General features: G+C 44.8%; 1 protein-coding gene across 1 annotated transcript; it reads right to left on the bottom strand.

Moving 5' to 3' along the window:
* Positions 1–1294: 1294 nt before the first annotated feature.
* Positions 1295–15943, bottom strand: hoga1 (4-hydroxy-2-oxoglutarate aldolase 1). Its single transcript, XM_043712988.1, has 7 exons — positions 15666–15943; positions 10436–10564; positions 9134–9261; positions 7857–7991; positions 5867–5963; positions 2544–2677; positions 1295–1857 (listed from the first exon to the last, which is right to left on the bottom strand). Exons 1-7 carry the CDS (start codon positions 15874–15876, stop codon positions 1708–1710), a joined length of 984 nt encoding a protein of 327 aa, XP_043568923.1. The 5' UTR covers positions 15877–15943; the 3' UTR covers positions 1295–1707.
* Between the last annotated feature and the right edge of the window lie 1327 nt (positions 15944–17270).

Raw genomic sequence — 17270 nt, 5'->3', positions numbered from 1 at the left:
ATCTGCTGTTCCACCATGGCTGACATGTGTCTCAAAAAAATCTCCCACAATTTCACTATAAGCCTTGCTCCCCTTATCAATATGTATCTATCTTAAAAACAGAACTGTGTCTGTGTCTCTGTATGTCTTTTGTGTGTGTGTTTCAGGTTATTGGCAGGAGGCAGAGGGTGGTGGAGGAGGCTTGTCCTTGGGACTGGAGGCCTGTGACCAGCAGCGTTCCACAGGGATTGGTGCAGGATCCACTTTTGGTTGTCACTTATATCAATAATTTAGATGAGACTTCTAGAAGGCATTGTGAGCAAGTTTACGGCTGATACCAAGATTAGTAATAAAATGGAAGGTGAAGAAGGTTACATAAGATTACAAAGAGAGCTTAACAAATTGGATCATTGATTCATCGAGTTTTACAGCACAGAAACAGACCCTTTGGTGCAACTCATTCATTCCAACCAGATGTCCAAAATTAACTTAGTTGAATGTTCCACCATTTCTTCCATATCCCCCTAAACATTTCCAATTCATGTCTCCATCCAGATTCCTTTTAAATGTTGTAATTGTAACACCCTCCACCACTTCGTCTGGCAGCCCATTGCATACACGCACCATCCTCTGTGTGAAAATGGTCGCTTTTAGGTGCCTTTTTAATCTTAAATCTATGTCCTCTCTTTTTGGACTTCCCTGCACTGGGGTAAAGACCCTGACTATTCACCCTATCCATGGTCTTCATGATTTCTGTCTGTGTTTTCTGTCAACCTTGGGCCTAAGTTCTGAAATTCAATACTGACAACTCTTCCTTCTCCAACACATCACAATCCTAAAATCGTTTTAATCAACTTGTTCAGCCACATTATGAAACACCTCTGTGGGATTTGAAACTAGACTTCTGAGCTCAGAGGTAGGGACACTACCACCATTTGGCAACAGTCCCTAAAGCTGCAACATTATTCCTTCCTTTATACTCTTCTAAGGATTCACTCGATCTATCCTGTCTGTACCTGACATATGCTTCCTTCTTTTTCTTAACCAAACCCTCAATTTCTTTAGACATCCAGCATTCCCTATACCTACCAGCCTTCCCTTTCACCCTGACAGGAATATACTTTCTCTGGATTCTCATTTTCTCATTTCTGAAGGCTTCCCATTTTCCAACTGTGCCTTTACCTGTGAACATCTGCCTCCAATCAGCTTTTGAATACCGTCAAAATTGGCCTCTCTCCAATTTAGAACTTCAACGTTTAGATCTGGTCTATCCTTTTCCATCACTATTTTAAAACGAATAAAATTATGATGTTCATTAATAATCCAATTCTGGAGAATTTTATTCAGCCACAGCCTGATGAAAGTGTGAAATTCACTGCCATGTGGAGTACTCAGGGCAAAAGGGCAGAGGGTTATTGGAGGAGATTCTAGGTAGTGCATGTAGAGGATGCTGATTGGGGAAATTAACAGAAAAGGTGACGGGAAGTTTACAGCAAACATAAACCTTGTAATTGATCAAACAGCCAGTTTCTGTCCTGCAAACTCTGTGGAACAAAAACAAAATTTCAATGTAGCAGTTCCCCAGTTTGCAGATGAAGGTCAGAGTGGAGGGGAGGGAAGATGAGATGCAACTGATTAACCAATTATTTAACAGCACTCAACTTTACAAGACTTTGAAAAGCAACTCCATCTCAAGCACATGATCCGTGGCGTTTGCTGTGGACAAGTTCAGAGCCAGCCGTTGGATGTGAAGCTGTTCCGCAAGTCCTTTCTCTCTGCCTCAGTCAAAGGCAGCAGGGGAGAACGACAAAATCCCCCGTAATATCCAAACCATCCCATCGCCTCCTTGAGGGCTGCAATGCCATACTTTTGCGTAACCTGCATCAGATAAAAATACTTTGCTCATTATGAAGAAAAGGAAGCTCCTTTAACAAAATGCAAACTGAACTACACAGATCGTTTTTTCAAATATATCATAAGTGCCCAGAATTGATGGCAGGACCAACATTTATTGCCAGTCCCTAATTTCTTCTGACTACCTTCTTGAGCTGCTATAGCCTGTGGTGAAGGAATTCTAGGATTTTGACTCAGCAATGGTTTAAAAATAAACCATGGGTTAAAGTTTAGATTGGAGTCAGAATGGTGTGTGCCTTGGTGGGAAAGTTGCAGGAAGTGTCTTTCATCTTTTCAATGGTAGAGGTTATGGGTTCGGAAGTTGTTGTGAAAGGAGTTTGGTGGGTTTCTGCAGCTTGTGGATTGCAGGCTGCCCTGTGGAATGGACCCACCAAACCAAAGACTGACTAGCGACTGTTGCCAACCATCATGAGATGCTTCCAACTTGAAATGCCCTCTCTGTCCCCAGGCTACATAGAGCTGGAAGACTGCCTATTGGCAAAGCATCAACAAGAACACAACCCCACCCATTACTTGGACTTCCATTCAAAGATTTCCTCTGCTCACCTCATGCACTTTGGAACCAGGAGCTTATCCTGAAACCAGGGTCTCAAAACAGAATGAAAATCCAGACCCTGCTTTTAAAAACAGAAAGTCAAAGTTATACTCACTGCTGTGTTTGGCTCAATCAGCCTGTATTGAAGTTCTCGGGCTTCTGCCCACTTCCCCTCAAGGCACAGCTTTTCCAGACTGCACAAAGGCTCTCCGAGGACATTGGCAAGCGCACACACACCACCCACAGCCCCTGAACAATCAATCAGGGATAGAAAAAAATTTTTTTAATTTTGTTAGCAAAGAATAAACTTGCATTTTAATAGCATCATTCACATCTTCATAATAGCTGTGGCTACCTCTCGCCCTTTGGAGTCTGAATGACATTCAATGACCTCACCATTGATGAATGGGGTTACCATTGACCAGACACTGAATTGGACCAGCCATATCAATACCATGCTTACGAGACCAGGTCAGAGGCTGGGAATCCTGCAGCAAACCCTGACTCCCAAAGCCTATCCACCAGCTACAAGGTAAAAGTCAAGAGTATTATGGAATGAGGTAGATTGGTCCTTGTTCAGCAATGGAGAGAATTGTTATTGAGTGCAGATGGGAATGTGCAGTAATTAGAACAGCTATGATCTTATTAAAAGGCAATGACAAAGTGGTCTACTCCTGCTCCCAATTCTCATGTTTGAATGTACTCTCTCGTCTGAACAGATGCAATGCCAACACGTTCAGAAAGCTTGACACCATCAGGATACAGCAGTCCACTCAACTGACACCACATTTACGACTTTCAACATTCACTCACACCTTCACCAACACTCAGTAGCAGCAGTGCATACCATCAAAAGGCTCCTTAGAAAGTACCAGCCAAATACATCACCATCTAGAAGGACAAAGGCAGCAGATACATGGAAACGCCACCACCTATACGCTCCCCTCCAAAGCCACTCACCATCCTGACTTGGAAATATATTGCTGTTCAGTGTCATTGGGTGAAAGTCTGGAACTCCCTCCCTCACCACATTGTGGGCCTACATACACCAAATGGACTGCAGTAATTCAAGAGGCAGCGCACCATCACCTTCTCGAGGGCAATTAGGGATGGGTAATAAATGCTGGCCCAGCCAGTCACACCCACATCCCATGAAGTTAAAAAAAAATTCTGCTTTCAAGTCCCAGTTCAGGGACATGAGACCACAGTCTGCACTGACATTTCGGAGATCAGTACTGAGGGAGTGTGCCCCTTTGCAGTTCCATCAAACCACCCACCATCTGCCTTCTCAGATCAATGGAAAATATCTGGAAAGTAAAAAGGTAGGTTTGCTCCAATATTCTGACCAACATTTTTCCCTCTTTATAACACATTACCTAGTCATGATCACATTGCTGTTTATTGGGTACTTGCTGTTTGCAAATTGGTGACAACATAATATTTAAATGCTTTTTCAGATTTTGTTTTAGAAGGAAAGTCACTCTTGCAACATCTACATAGGTAGCAGGTTGATCCTATGATGGGACATTATACAGGTTCCTCTGTTTGGAATCCAGCACAGCCTATTCAAATGAAATAGGTTTGATGCCTCAAACCTGTTCCTTTCTTGCAAAATCTCAACTCCAAAGCTGTATCTAATCCCATGCTGAACCGGTCTCAGGAACTTTCGATGGGGACAGTGTCGAGAGAGCTTTACTTTCAGTTTAAAAGAGCAGATGCAGCTGTACTCTGCAGCTAACCCAATGCTGTGGAATGCACTGCCAGCAGTGGTGGTAGAGTCAGATACATTAGGGATATGTAAGTGACTCTTGAACAGGCACATGGAAGATAGTACAATGAAGGGTATGTAGGTTAGTGACATCTTAGGGTAGGATAAAAGGTCAGCACAACATCGAGGGCCGAAGGGCCTGTACTGTGCTGTACTGTTCTATGTTTGATGGGCACAGGAAGTAACAAAATGGGAAGAGTTATACGCTGGGTAAATATTCATTATGATGGAATACAAAAGAAAATGGTTACAATTTTAATAATTACACCCAGAAATCTAATCTTAATAGCAAAAAATACAGCAGTAACATATCTGACAGAAAACATTTAAAATTGGAACCTGAAGTTTTGTCTCTTCTCAAGCATTTACGTAACACTTAACATCATGAATGTTGCAAATCAATTCACAAGAGAGTGTGTTGAGTTACCACCTGATAGCCACACGAGGAGATGCGAGGACAGGCGATTGCGCAGGTTTGATGGTCCATCATAAAACAGAAAACGTGTCAGAGGTTTACAGTAGGAATTCCAGAGTTCAGTGTCAACAATGGACAATCAGGGATGCACACAAGGTCAGAATCGGAGGACTGACTGGCACAGACTCGATGGGCAGAAGGGCCTTTTCCTGGGCTGTAGACTTCAATGACTACGACTACAGTTGCAGCCACCTCAGATTGTTGGAGGTTTCAGAGTTAGGGAGGGGTTAGGCTACAGAACGATTGTAAGTGTGTGTGTGTATTATCATGTCTCCAGCACTGCAATGTATACTCCCAAAAGAACATGCTGGAAATGTCAAGTTGAGTGATAGAATTATTCTTTTTCCCTCTCTTCTTCTGGAATAATCTTCTCTTCACATGAAACCTCTTTGAATCAACCCCGTAACCCTACACTGCTCCTAATCACATATTGAATTTTTGATATCTTGTCAAGTTAAAGTAGATTGTCTCCCTCAAAGAAAAGTTGAACAGTAACCACAACTTGACAAGTGTATCAACGCAGTCAAACTTGCCATTCGCTGATCCTGAACTTGTTCCTCTCCACCCTGTAAAAAACAGTGAGACACAAGCCCAGCAGGAGGGTCAGGGTCAGTTACTCTGGTGTATGAAAAGCATAATTCCATTCCAGTGATTCTAGACTTTAGCTACTCCCCCACCATCAGTCCATCACATGGTGAACAGACAGCAGCCACTCTGCAGCTCAAATCCCAAAGTCATTGTGCAGCCCAACACCCCGCCATGTACCTTTTTACTAAGAAGAAAACAGAAATTGCTGGAAAAACTCAGCAGGTCTGGCATCCTGTAGGAAGAAAACAGAGTTAACATTTCAAGCCCAGTGACTCATCATCAGAATTGAGATAGCGGCTATCAGTTCTGTTGAAGGATCATGTGGCTCGAAACATTAACCCTGCTTTCTCTCCACAGATGCCTGATTGAGTTTCTCCATCAATTTCTGTTTCCATTTCAGATTTCCAGCTTTGTTTTATTTTACGTTTTCACTGAATGCCAATTAGTAAGCATTTTCTCAATAAATAGAAAACATCCAATCACTCCCTCAAAGAGGTGGCACCAGCAGAATGGGCCAAATAGCCTCCTTTTATGTTATGATCATACTCTCCATCTGTGTGAGCAGACCATCCCCAGTTCCCTATCTCCATTATGGGTGGCCTCTTACCTACTGAATAAGCAGAGAGCAGGAATCCAGCTGATCCAGCCAGCACCTGGAAATTCCGGTTCCTGGTTTTGTGGACAATCAGTGCGATTCTTGTGATCTGGGGAAGATGAACTGAAGCTTAAAATACCATCTATTGCCAGCCAGCCAATGAGTTATTTGATTTGATTTATTGCTGTCACGTGCACTGAGGTGCAGTGAAAAGTGTTGTCTTACGTGCTTTACAGACAGATCGCACTATACAAGTGTATCAGGGTAACAGAACAGAGTGCAGGGTACAGCTGCCAAGAAAGTGCAGAGAGAGCAAGATCAACATTAACTTAAAGAGGTGCATTCAAAAATCTGATAACAGTGGAGAGGAAGCTGTTCTTTAGTCTGTTTGTACATGTACGCAAACTTTTATATCTTCTGCTCAATGGAAGAGGGTGGAAGAGAGTATACCCAAGATGGAAGGGGTCTTTGATTATGTTGGTTTCTTTTCCAAGGCAGTGGGAAGTATAGATGGAGTCAGTGGATGGGAGGCCGGTTATCGTGATGGTCTGGGTTGTGTTCACGACTCTCTGTAGTTTCTTTCGGACTTAGAAAGAACAGTTATTATATCACACTGTGATGCAGCCAGATAGGATGGTTATAGATAGGACAGGACTTTAAACAGGACAACAGTCTATTTACAAACAGCCTCTACAAACTACAGCCAATAGCATTCATAGCTGACACTACCACAACTTCGCCTGATAAGAACAGGATTATCTCTCCACAAGATGCAGGTAGTGGAGGACACATAGGTACAATCAATCCAAGTCTTTTACGGTGGTTTAATTCCCAGGAGGTGAGTAGCAAGGCATGACCTGAATCATCTCATTTAGAACAGGCCAACAAAATGGTCTGCCCTCCTGTGAAGAAGCTTAGTGAATCCTCACAGTGCAGATAGGCCATTCAGCCCATCGAGTGTGCACCAACCCTCTAAAGAGCATCTAGACCCAGCCACCTATCCTATCCCCGTAGACCTGCATTTACCATGGCCATTCCACCTAACCTGCACATCTTTGCACTATGACTGTGGGAGGAAACTAGAACACCCAGAGGGGACCCATACAGACACTGGGAAATTTGCAAACTCTACAGTGATAATCACCCAATGCTGGAATGAAATCGGGGTCCTTAGCGCTAAGAGGCAGAAGTGCTAAGCACTGAGCCACCACACTGCCCCATAGAACAGAAGACATTATGAGCAAGTTTGTAACAATTTTAATAGAGTATGTAATCAGCAGTGTTTCAATTTGCCTCCAAAGGTTGAGGGCCCCATTCCAGACAGCTGAGCAGAGAAATTATATCTGACTCTTCCTGGCAGGACAAAAGGATCAGTTCACAGGCAAAACACCTTCCTTGAGATGGACTATTAAACTGAGGCCGCATCCAGCCTCACAGATAACAGATCCCATGGCATTATCCCTCAACTAACACCACTAAAGGAAAGAGAGATTATCTGGTCATCATGAATTTGTTATTTCTGGGATCTCACTGTACATAGGCTGGTTGATTCCTGCAGACAGGGTAGTGCCTCGGCTGGAGAACTGGAGATGTCCCCATTGGGAACAGGATCAGGGCCACCCTATGCTCTGATGCCTCCACCTCCTGGTCATGGACCTCACAGTGTGATCTCTGACAGCAGTAAGGAGGCAGATGCCAGTGGAGACCACAAGATGGCACCATCTTAAACATACAGGACCAGAGGCGAGGTCAGGAAGCATATCCAGGGTGGAGGAAATCAGGAATTCTCTGCTCCAAAGAGGCTGGGGTTGGTAAAGGACTGTGGGTCCCGACTGAAAACTTTAACACGGAGATTTTTGCTGAGTAAGAGATAACGTCATGGTTTAGATACAGATAACAATGATCGACCTGAACGATGGGTTAGGCGCCAGGGGCTGAATGGCCTCCTCACATACCCCTTGCAAGTTAAGAGGATGAAACAAGGAAGGGGATGATTACTTACATCGTTCCCACTGTCCTTCAGCCCGATGATGTTTGGATGTTGAGATAGTGTGAGGATTGCGTCCATTGGAAGCTCCAGTGCAGTGTTGCCAGGGACACTGTACAACACAACAGGCACAGGTGAGGCATCTGCTACCTGAATTGAAATCATCAAGAACAATCAAGAGAGTGATTGGTTAGTGTTCTTGTGGCACAGTGGTAGCATCCCTACCTCAGAGCTAGGAAACTCTCATTCAAATCCCACCAGTTCCAGAGGTAGAACAGAGAACAATACAGCACAGAAATGGGACCTTTGGCCCAAATTAAACAATCCCTTTTGCCTGCCCTTGGTCCATATCCCTCCGTTCCTTGTATATTCATGTGCTGCTTTAAAAGCCTCTTTAACACCCCTATCGTATCTGCCTCCACCACCACCCCCCAGCAGCATGTTCCAAACTCCTACCACTCTTTAAAAAAAAATTTGTCCCTCACATCTCCTTTGAACTTTTCCCCCATTCACCTTAAATGCATGCCCCCTAGTATTAGACATTTTAACTCTGGGAAAAGGATTCTGATGGTCAACCCTATCTATGCATCTTGTAATTTTATAGATTTCTATCTCAGGGTTCTTCTAGAGGTATGCAAAAACATCTTGAATAGTTTGATTAGAACATAACACAAGAATGATTGATTGATTAAAAGATCCCATCGCCCAGTGACTCTGGCACACCTCAATGTGGGATCATAGCCAATTTACTCTTTGTTGATTCCCATACAATAGCAATGTGCTGAAACCACACAATGCTTGAGGAGTGGGAAAAAATATGAGCACACAGCTCTTTATCTACAGTGCATTCGCCATGGCATTCTCATCCCAAAAGCTAGAACATGAAAATCAAAATCAAGTTTGACAATCCAATGCACTACATATCATTATCACATGGTCAACAACAACAAACACGGAAACTGCTGGAAAAACTCAGCAGGTCTGGCAGCATCTGTGCAGAGAAAGCAGAGAGTTTTGGGTTCAGTGGCCTTTCCTCGGAAGCAAGATCCTTCTCTTCGCTAACTAGCAAGCACCATCACTCACACACCTCATGGAAAGGTCTGTCTCATTATAAAAGTGCGACCAGCGAAAGGTCCCCCTGCAAACACCTTTTATTGAGGCAAGAGAAGAAAAATATCTTTGACAGCAAGAGGAATATCCAGAAGGCCATACATGAGCAGAAGTTATTTCCCTGTTAACAGCCAGCTATTAACTCCGCTGGGGTTAGGGTTACCTGTTTGTGTAACTGTTACCTGCATATAGTGCTGGATGAAAGCAGCACTGTTCATTCTGCCCCGATAGTAAAACGGAGTGATAACCATCACCGCATTCGCCCCTGCTTCAGCCATCTTGAGTGTCATTGCAATGGTGGCCTCCGTGGCTGTTGGGAGCAGAGAGAGAAATTGCCACTTACAACCTGTTTGTAGTAGCCATGGCAACGAGATCTCATTCACTGACCTGAAACTGACACTGATGGTTAGAGCCTGGTGGGGGGGGTGGCGTACCTCTTGCCCCACACTGTGTTAGAAGGCAGCACCTGCTGTAATTAGGGACAGGCAATAAATTGCTGGCTTTGCCTATGAAATTCGCATCATCTTAAAAAAAATCTTTTTTTTAAGATTGCTGGGAAATGTTAGGACAGTTATAAGCTTAAAAACAGTCCAGCTACAGCCCACACAACCTTCTCCAGCAACACAACCGTGACTGAGTGTTGCTCTTTCTCTCTCACTCATTGCCCCGGTTCTTTCTCAGATCTATTGCCCAGTGCACAGTTATTTGAAGTTCAAAGTTTGGGTGAAGATTTGTAGCTCGGGTGCTCGTTGTTGTGGTTCTGTTCGCCGAGCTGGAAATTTTTGTTGCAAACATTTCGTCCCCTGTCTAGGTGACATCCTCAGTGCTTGGGAGCCTCCTGTGAAGCGCTTCTGTGGCGTTTCCTCCGGCATTTATAGTGGCCTGTCCCTGCCGCTTCCGGTTGTCAGTTTCAGTTGTCCGCTGTAGTGGCCGGTATATTGGGTCCAGGTCTATGTGTTTGTTGATGGAGTTTGTGGATGAGTGCCATGCTTCTAGGAATTTCTTGGCTGTTCTTTGTTTGGCTTGCCCTATAATGGTAGTGTTGTCCCAGTCGAATTCATGTTGCTTGTCATCTGCGTGTGTGGCTACTAAGGATAGCTGGTCGTGGCGTTTCGTGGCTAGTTGATGTTCATGGATGCGGATCGTTAGCTGTCTTCCTGTTTGTCCTATATAATGTTTTGTGCAGTCAGGGACAGGCCACTATAAATGCCAGAGGAAACACCACAGAAGCACTTCACAGGAGGCTCCCAAGCACTTATTTGAAGTGTTTATTCCCAATTCACATCCATTGGGGTGTCTAGACTGGTTCATCACATCAGCCTCTGCTGCTCCTGCCACTGTGCCCACTGCTACCCTCCTGTACAACCCTCTCTCTGGGATTAGACCTGTTTTGGTGAGGGGTTCTACTCCGAATCATGTACCTGTCCTGTTCATGACACACAGAATTAATTTCTTGTCTTGCAATTCTCACAATCTTCACTTACATTCACAGCCTGATCCAGCGACCAGCAGCTTTTCCTCAGGTAGTACCTGCCTCACCCGCCGAACCACTTCAACACGTTCCTCACTGGTCAGGAAGACAAACTCTCCATTGGAGCCCTGAACAACCAGCCCTGCAAACACAAGGAAAGATCATGCATTTAAACAGCACCTGTTTCCACCTCAGCACCTTCCAAACTGCTTTCTGGCCAAATGTAGTGTTTTTGGAAGTGTGGTGGTGGATAGGAACCATCACAGCCAATCTGCACACAGGAAAATCCTGCAAATGGCAAAACATTGTTAATCTGAGAGTTGAAATTTGGTCCAGAGTGGAGGACTCTCCTGCTTTTCTTTGACTTGGTGCCACAAAATCTCTTACACCCTTCAGGGAGGGCAGGCAGGGTTCATGTCAGAAATAGAGCCTTTGCATCACTCCCTCAGTATTCACTGGAGGTTTCTGAGGATGAATCTAATGGAATAGACACTGGTGAACCTGTGGGAGCAGAATATTTGGATTTTGATAAGGTGATAAGGATGAGAATTTTATAATCAGGATAAGTGTGAGATGATTCACTTTGGTCAGAGTAACCGGAATGCAAAGTACTGGGCTAATGGTAAGATTCTTGGTAGTGTAGATAAGCAGAGAGACGTCGGTGTCCAGGTACACAGATCCTTGAAAGTTGCCACCCAGGTTGACAGGGTTGTTAAGAGGGCATACAGTGTTTTAGCTTTTATTAACAGAGGGATTGAGTTCCGGAACCATGAGGTTATGCTACAGCTGTACAAAACTCTGGTGCGGCTGCACTTGGAGTATTGTGTACAGTTCTGGTCACTGCATTATAAGAAGGATGTGGAAGCTTTGGAAAGGGTGCAGAGGAAATTTACTAGGATGTTGCCTGGTATGGAAGGAATGTCTTATGAGGAAAGGCTGAGAGACTGGAGGTTGTTTTCGTTAGAGAGAAGGTTGAGAGGTGACTTAATAGAGACACAAGATAATCAGAGGGTTAGATAGGGTGGACAGGGAGAGCCTTTTTCCAAGAATGGTGACGGCGAGCACGAGGGGGCATAGTTTGAATTGAGGGATGATTGATATAGGATAGATGTCAGAGGTAGTTTCTTTACTTGGAGAGTAGTAAGGGTATGGAATGCTTTGCCTGCAACGGTAGTAGATTCGCCAACTTTAAGTACATTTAAGTCGTCATTGGACAAGCATATGGACGTACATGGAATAGTGTAAGTTAGATGGGCTTCGGATTGTTATGACAGGTCAGCGCAACATCAAGGGCTGAAGGGCCTGTACTGTGCTGTAATGTTCTATGTTTTAAACAAACAATATCCACATTGCAGCCAGAATTCTGATAGTTGGGCTGTTGTGTGTGTGCGTGCGTGAGTGTTCGTTCCCAAATGTGGGCCAAAGGCAGAAAAAATAACTCCAATTGTTTGCTGCTGTGTTCGACAGTAAAAAGGCTTTTCACATTGGAACACTGAGAACCTTAGTCACACATTAATCAAAATGAATGGCCAAAGGGTTTGGTCAGGATGGAGAACTCACCATGTTCAAGGTCCAAGGATCTTGTATGTAATCATTTATCGAATGGGGCCTTAAACTGTGCAGCCAGTGACCTGGAGCCGCAATAGTTATTCATACATTAGCAATAAGACAGTGAGGCACAGATTAACCACTACCAATAAAATATCCACATAGCTAATTAAGTATTTATATTGAAAGCCCATTAAGCAGAGTACACACCATCAAAGTGAGTTTGGGTGGGGGAAGGTAGGGTCTGACCCAAAAGAGTTGGAGAAAGAAATAAAACACTATATTCCCCCACTGCTGTGTCTGCTTTATAAAGGGCTCAGATGATGAGTTCTAGCTGGGTAGGCCATTGCTTGTTACCAAGGGAACTCACCTCAACAAGCCCCCTGGGGAGATTAATTAGTGATACCCAATGGTTATCACACCCATAATCAGATCATGGGGACTCAGTTTATTTTTCCTTTTTTTTCTTCTTTTTTGTTTATTTTTTTTAATTTTTTTTTTAAAGGGCAATTCTCCTGTTTATATTTTTTTTCTTATTAACCCCCACACTACCACCTAAGTGCTGTAGTGCTTATTTTTGCCCCAGCACCCATGGTGTGTGTGTGTGCAGGTGTGAGACACAGTGAAAGACAGAAAGTGCACGAATCTTTATTCAATTTCCACCACCAGGAAGATAGGAAAACACCCGGGTGGCCAGTGGGACTCAGTTTTATTGTCTCATGTGCTCAGGAGTACAGTGAAAAGTTTACAAGTCACCACTTACAGCACCATCTTAGGTACAGACAATAGACAATAGGTGCAGGAATAGGCCATTCTGCCCTTTGAGCCTGCCCCACCATTCAATATGATCATGGCAGATCATCCTTAATCAGTATCCTGTTCCTGCCTTATCTCCATCACCCTTGATTCCACAATCCATGACAGCTCTATCCAACTCTTTCTTAAATGAATCCAGAGACTGGGCCTCCACTGCCTTCTGGGGCAGAGCATTCCACACAGCCACCACTCTCTGGGTGAAGAAGTTTCTCTTCATCTCTGTCCTAAATGGTCTACCCCGTATTTTTAAGCTGTGTCCTCTGGTTCGGCACTCACCCATCAGCGGAAACATGTTTCCTGCCTCCAGAGTGTCCAATCCTTTAATAATCTTATATGTCTCAATCAGATCCCCTCTCAGTCTTCTAAACTCAAGGGTATACAAGCCCAGTCACTCCAGTCTTTCAGTGTAAGGTAATCCCGCCATTCCAGGAATTGACCTCGTGAACCTACGCTGCACTCCCTCAATAGCCAGAATGAATGTCTTTCCTCAAATTTGGAGACCAGAACTGCACACAGTACTCCAGGTGTGGTCTCACCAGGGCCCTGTACAGTTGCAGAAGAATCTGTACTACAGATTCTGGAGTACAAATTCTTATGAAAAGTAACTAGAAAAATACAAAAAAAAACCCAGAAAGTCCAGCATTACAAACCTTCAAACAGTAGAAAATCTTACTAATAAATTAGAGAAATAGAGAAACAACAATTTCAGAATAACAGTCCTTCCACAATAATGTAATAAATGAAGAAAAAGTGGAATTTAAGAAAGGAGCTGAGGTCATGAACATTCTGGTTCAGGCTGAGACAGTGGCTACAGGGATGGGGTAATGGAGCTTGTACCAGTGATACAGGATGACAACTTTGGTTTTCAGATTAATTAGCCAATGGGAACTGCAGTTCAACGGCGACTATTTGCATTTACATGGCACCTTTAATGTGGTGAAAGGTCCAAAAGAAGTGGACAGGAGCATTAGAATCATAGAATTCCTACAGTGTGGAAGCAGGCCATTCGACCCATCAAGTCCACACCGACCATCTGCCAACCTATCCCTGTAACCCTGTATATCCCATGGCTAATCCACCTAACCAACACATCCCTGGACACTATGGGTCATTTAGCATGGCCAATTCACCTGCACATACAGATGTACAGCATGGAAACAGACCCTTCGGTCCAACTTATCCATGCCGACCAGATATCCTAATCTAATCTAGTCCCATTTGCCAGCACCCAGCCCATATTGCTCCAAACTCTTTCTATTCATATAGCCATTCAGATGCCTTTCAAACGTTGCAATTGTACTAGCCTCCACTATTTGGACTGTGGGAGGGAACCAGAAAACCAGTACAAAACCCACGGGGTAAGTGTGCAAAGTCCACCCAGACAGTCACCCGAGGGTAGAATCGAACCTGGGTTCCTGGCGCTGTGAGGCAATAGTGCTAACCACTGAGCCACCTTGCCATCCAAAGCAGAAGATATTAGGACAGGTGACCAGAAGCTTGGTCAAATTAAATGCTGCAAGTACAAGAGCAGATCAAAGGCTGGGAATTCTGCCAAAGCTAACTGACCAGCTCACTCCCCGTAATCTGTCCATCACCTACAAAGCACAAGTCAGCTGTGTGATGGAATATTCTTCACTTGCCTGGATGGATACAGCTCCAACAACACTCAAGAAGCTTAACAACAAGTAAAAACCAAGATGCACTTGATTAGAAATCCCATTCACCACCTTCAGCATTTAACCACTTCACCACTGAAGCTCAGTGTGCACAATCTACAAGAAGGAATAACTATCAAGGCTGCTTCAGCAGCACCATCCAAACTCATGACCACATCCATTTAGAAGGACAAGGGCAGCAGGTACAAGGGAATACCACCACCTTCAAGTTCCCCTCCAAGACACTCATCATCCTGACTTGGAAATATGTGTCGATGGGTGAAAATCTTGGAATTTCCTCCCTAAAGGCATTGTGGATCAACCCAGAGCACATGAACTATGGTGGGTCAAGAAGGCAGCTCACCACCACCTTCTCAAGAGTCAAAAAGTGTGGTACTGGAAAAGCACAGCAGTCAGGCAGCATCCAAGGAGCAGGAGAGTCGACATTTCGAGCATTCCTGATGAAGAGCTTATGCTCAAAATATCAACTTTCCTGCTCCTCGGATGCTGCCTGACCAGATGTGCATTTCCAGCGCCACAGTTTTCGACTCTGATCTCCAGCATTTGCAGTGCTCACTTTCTCCCTGTTTTTTACCACCCTCTCAGGGGGCAAGTAGGGATGGGCAATAAATGCTAGCCCAGCCAGCAATGCCTATGTCCTGTGAATGAATTGGAATAAAAAGCATCTTGAAGTTAGAGAGGGTTAGGGAGTGAATTCCAAACCTTAGGGTTCAGGCAGCTGAGGGCTAATGGTGGATGGAAATCAGGGAATGGGGAAAATAGGATAAGACTGGAGAAATGCAGAGAGTTTGGACAGTTGTGGGTCTGGAGGAAACAGGGAGGGAATTAGAACATAGTGGATTGGAGCAGAATGTCACATTTGTGGTGTCACTGGGTAGGATCCCAATTTGATTCCTGATGAAGGGTGGTTGCCCGAAACGTCGAATTTCCTGCTCCTCGGATGCTGCCTGACCTGCTGTGCTTTTCCAGCACCACTCTAATCTAGAATCTGATCTCCAGCATCTGCAGTCCTCACTTTCGCCTAGTCCCACTCAAAGTTGGCGAGTTCAGAGGGCAATGGGTAACTGGAGCTTGGTGTGTTGGGTTACAGAGGACTAGAAAGACAGCTTTAAGAGAGTGATAATGACTGTCCCCAGATAGTTTCCTATTGATAAATAGTTTTAAATAAAAAGAGTGAAGAATGTCACAAAGCATACACAGTACCTCGGAATGGAATCTTGCTGAACCCCTGGACGTTGCTCTCCAATTGCTGATATTGCAGCCGGCCCTTCTGGTCAAAGGGGCTAACTATCGGAGGATAAATACCCCCCAGGTCCAGCTGACTCCCTGAGCTGAGGCATCTGACTTGCCTCAGCCCCCTCTCAAATACCCTCCACTCCAAACACTTCCAGATTATAGCTTTCCCCAAAAACATATTACCCCCAGCAGGAACGCAACTTTTCTGTAGCTCTGTCACAAGTTAGTCAGTGACCCGGAACCTTCGGTCTGTTAACAACCACAACCACGCCCCCCTCCCATCTCCCTACTCGGTAGACATTGTTTATTATTTCAGAAAAGGAGGTTACAAATATTGTTTTTACCAACGGAGAAGGTTTTTACCAAGGTTAGAAAGTTTTTGCAATGTTTGGGATGAAGTTGGAACGCGCTAGGTGAGCTGGCAAATGGCCCGCTGGGGTGAGTTCAGCGCTGAGCATGTGAGAGCCAGGGGTTGACAGACTGAGAGTTTATTATTACAGTGTCTGCACAGCCTGTCAGCCACAGGCATTGTCAATAACACTGACCTTTCTCCTTATTACACTTCCAGTCCTAATCCTGGATTCAAACCTGAATCTCAATTCTTAACCTTATCAGAATTCTTAACTCCCCATCTTACCCCAAATTCCTGATCACAACCTCTGACCCCAATTACAGTCCCCAAACCCAGACTCTTAACTACAACCTCTGACCCTGACTCCTCCCACAGTCCCCAGACCCACCCTGGTGACCCTGATCACAACACTGTACATTCAGACCCTAACCACAACCTGTGACCCTGATCACAACCCCACAAATCCAGACCCTAACCACAACCTGTGACCCTGATCACAACCCCACAAATCCAGACCCTAACCACAACCTGTGACCCTGATCACAACCCTGCATATTCAGACCCTAACCACAACCTGTGACCCTAATCACAACCCTACAAATCCAGACCCTAACCACAACCCAAAGGGGTGGCACGGTGGCACAGTGGTTAGCACTGCTGCCTCACAGCGCCAGAGACCCGAACTCAATTCCCGCCTCAGGCAACTGACTGTGTGGAATTCGCACATTCTCCCCGTGTCTGCGTGGGTTTTCTCCGGGTGCTCCGGTTTCCTCCCACAGTCCAAAAATGTGCTGGTTAGGTGAATGGGCCATGGTAAATTGCCCGTAGTGTTAGGTGAAGGGGTAAATGGAGGGGTATGGGAGGGTTGCGCTTTAGCAGGTCGATGTGGACTTGTTGGGCCGAAGGGCCTTTTTCCATCCTGTAAGTAATCTAATCTAATCTAAATCAACCTGTGACCCTGATCACAACACTGCACAATCAGACCCTAACCACAACCTGTGACCCTGATCACAACCCCACAAATCCAGACCCTAACCACAACCTGTGACCCTGATCACAACCCCACAAATCCAGAACCTAACCACAACCTGTGACCCTGATCACAACCCCGCAAATTCAGACCCTAACCACAACCTGTGACCCTGATCACAACACTGCACATTCAGACCCTAACCACAACCTGTGACCCTGATCACAACCCCACAAATCCAGACCCTAAC

Source organism: Chiloscyllium plagiosum, chromosome 22 (genome assembly GCF_004010195.1).
Source record: "Chiloscyllium plagiosum isolate BGI_BamShark_2017 chromosome 22, ASM401019v2, whole genome shotgun sequence".
Lineage (NCBI taxonomy): Eukaryota > Metazoa > Chordata > Chondrichthyes > Orectolobiformes > Hemiscylliidae > Chiloscyllium > Chiloscyllium plagiosum.
Note: the sequence above shows the minus strand (reverse complement) of the source record. Positions and strands in the feature narration are given on the sequence as shown.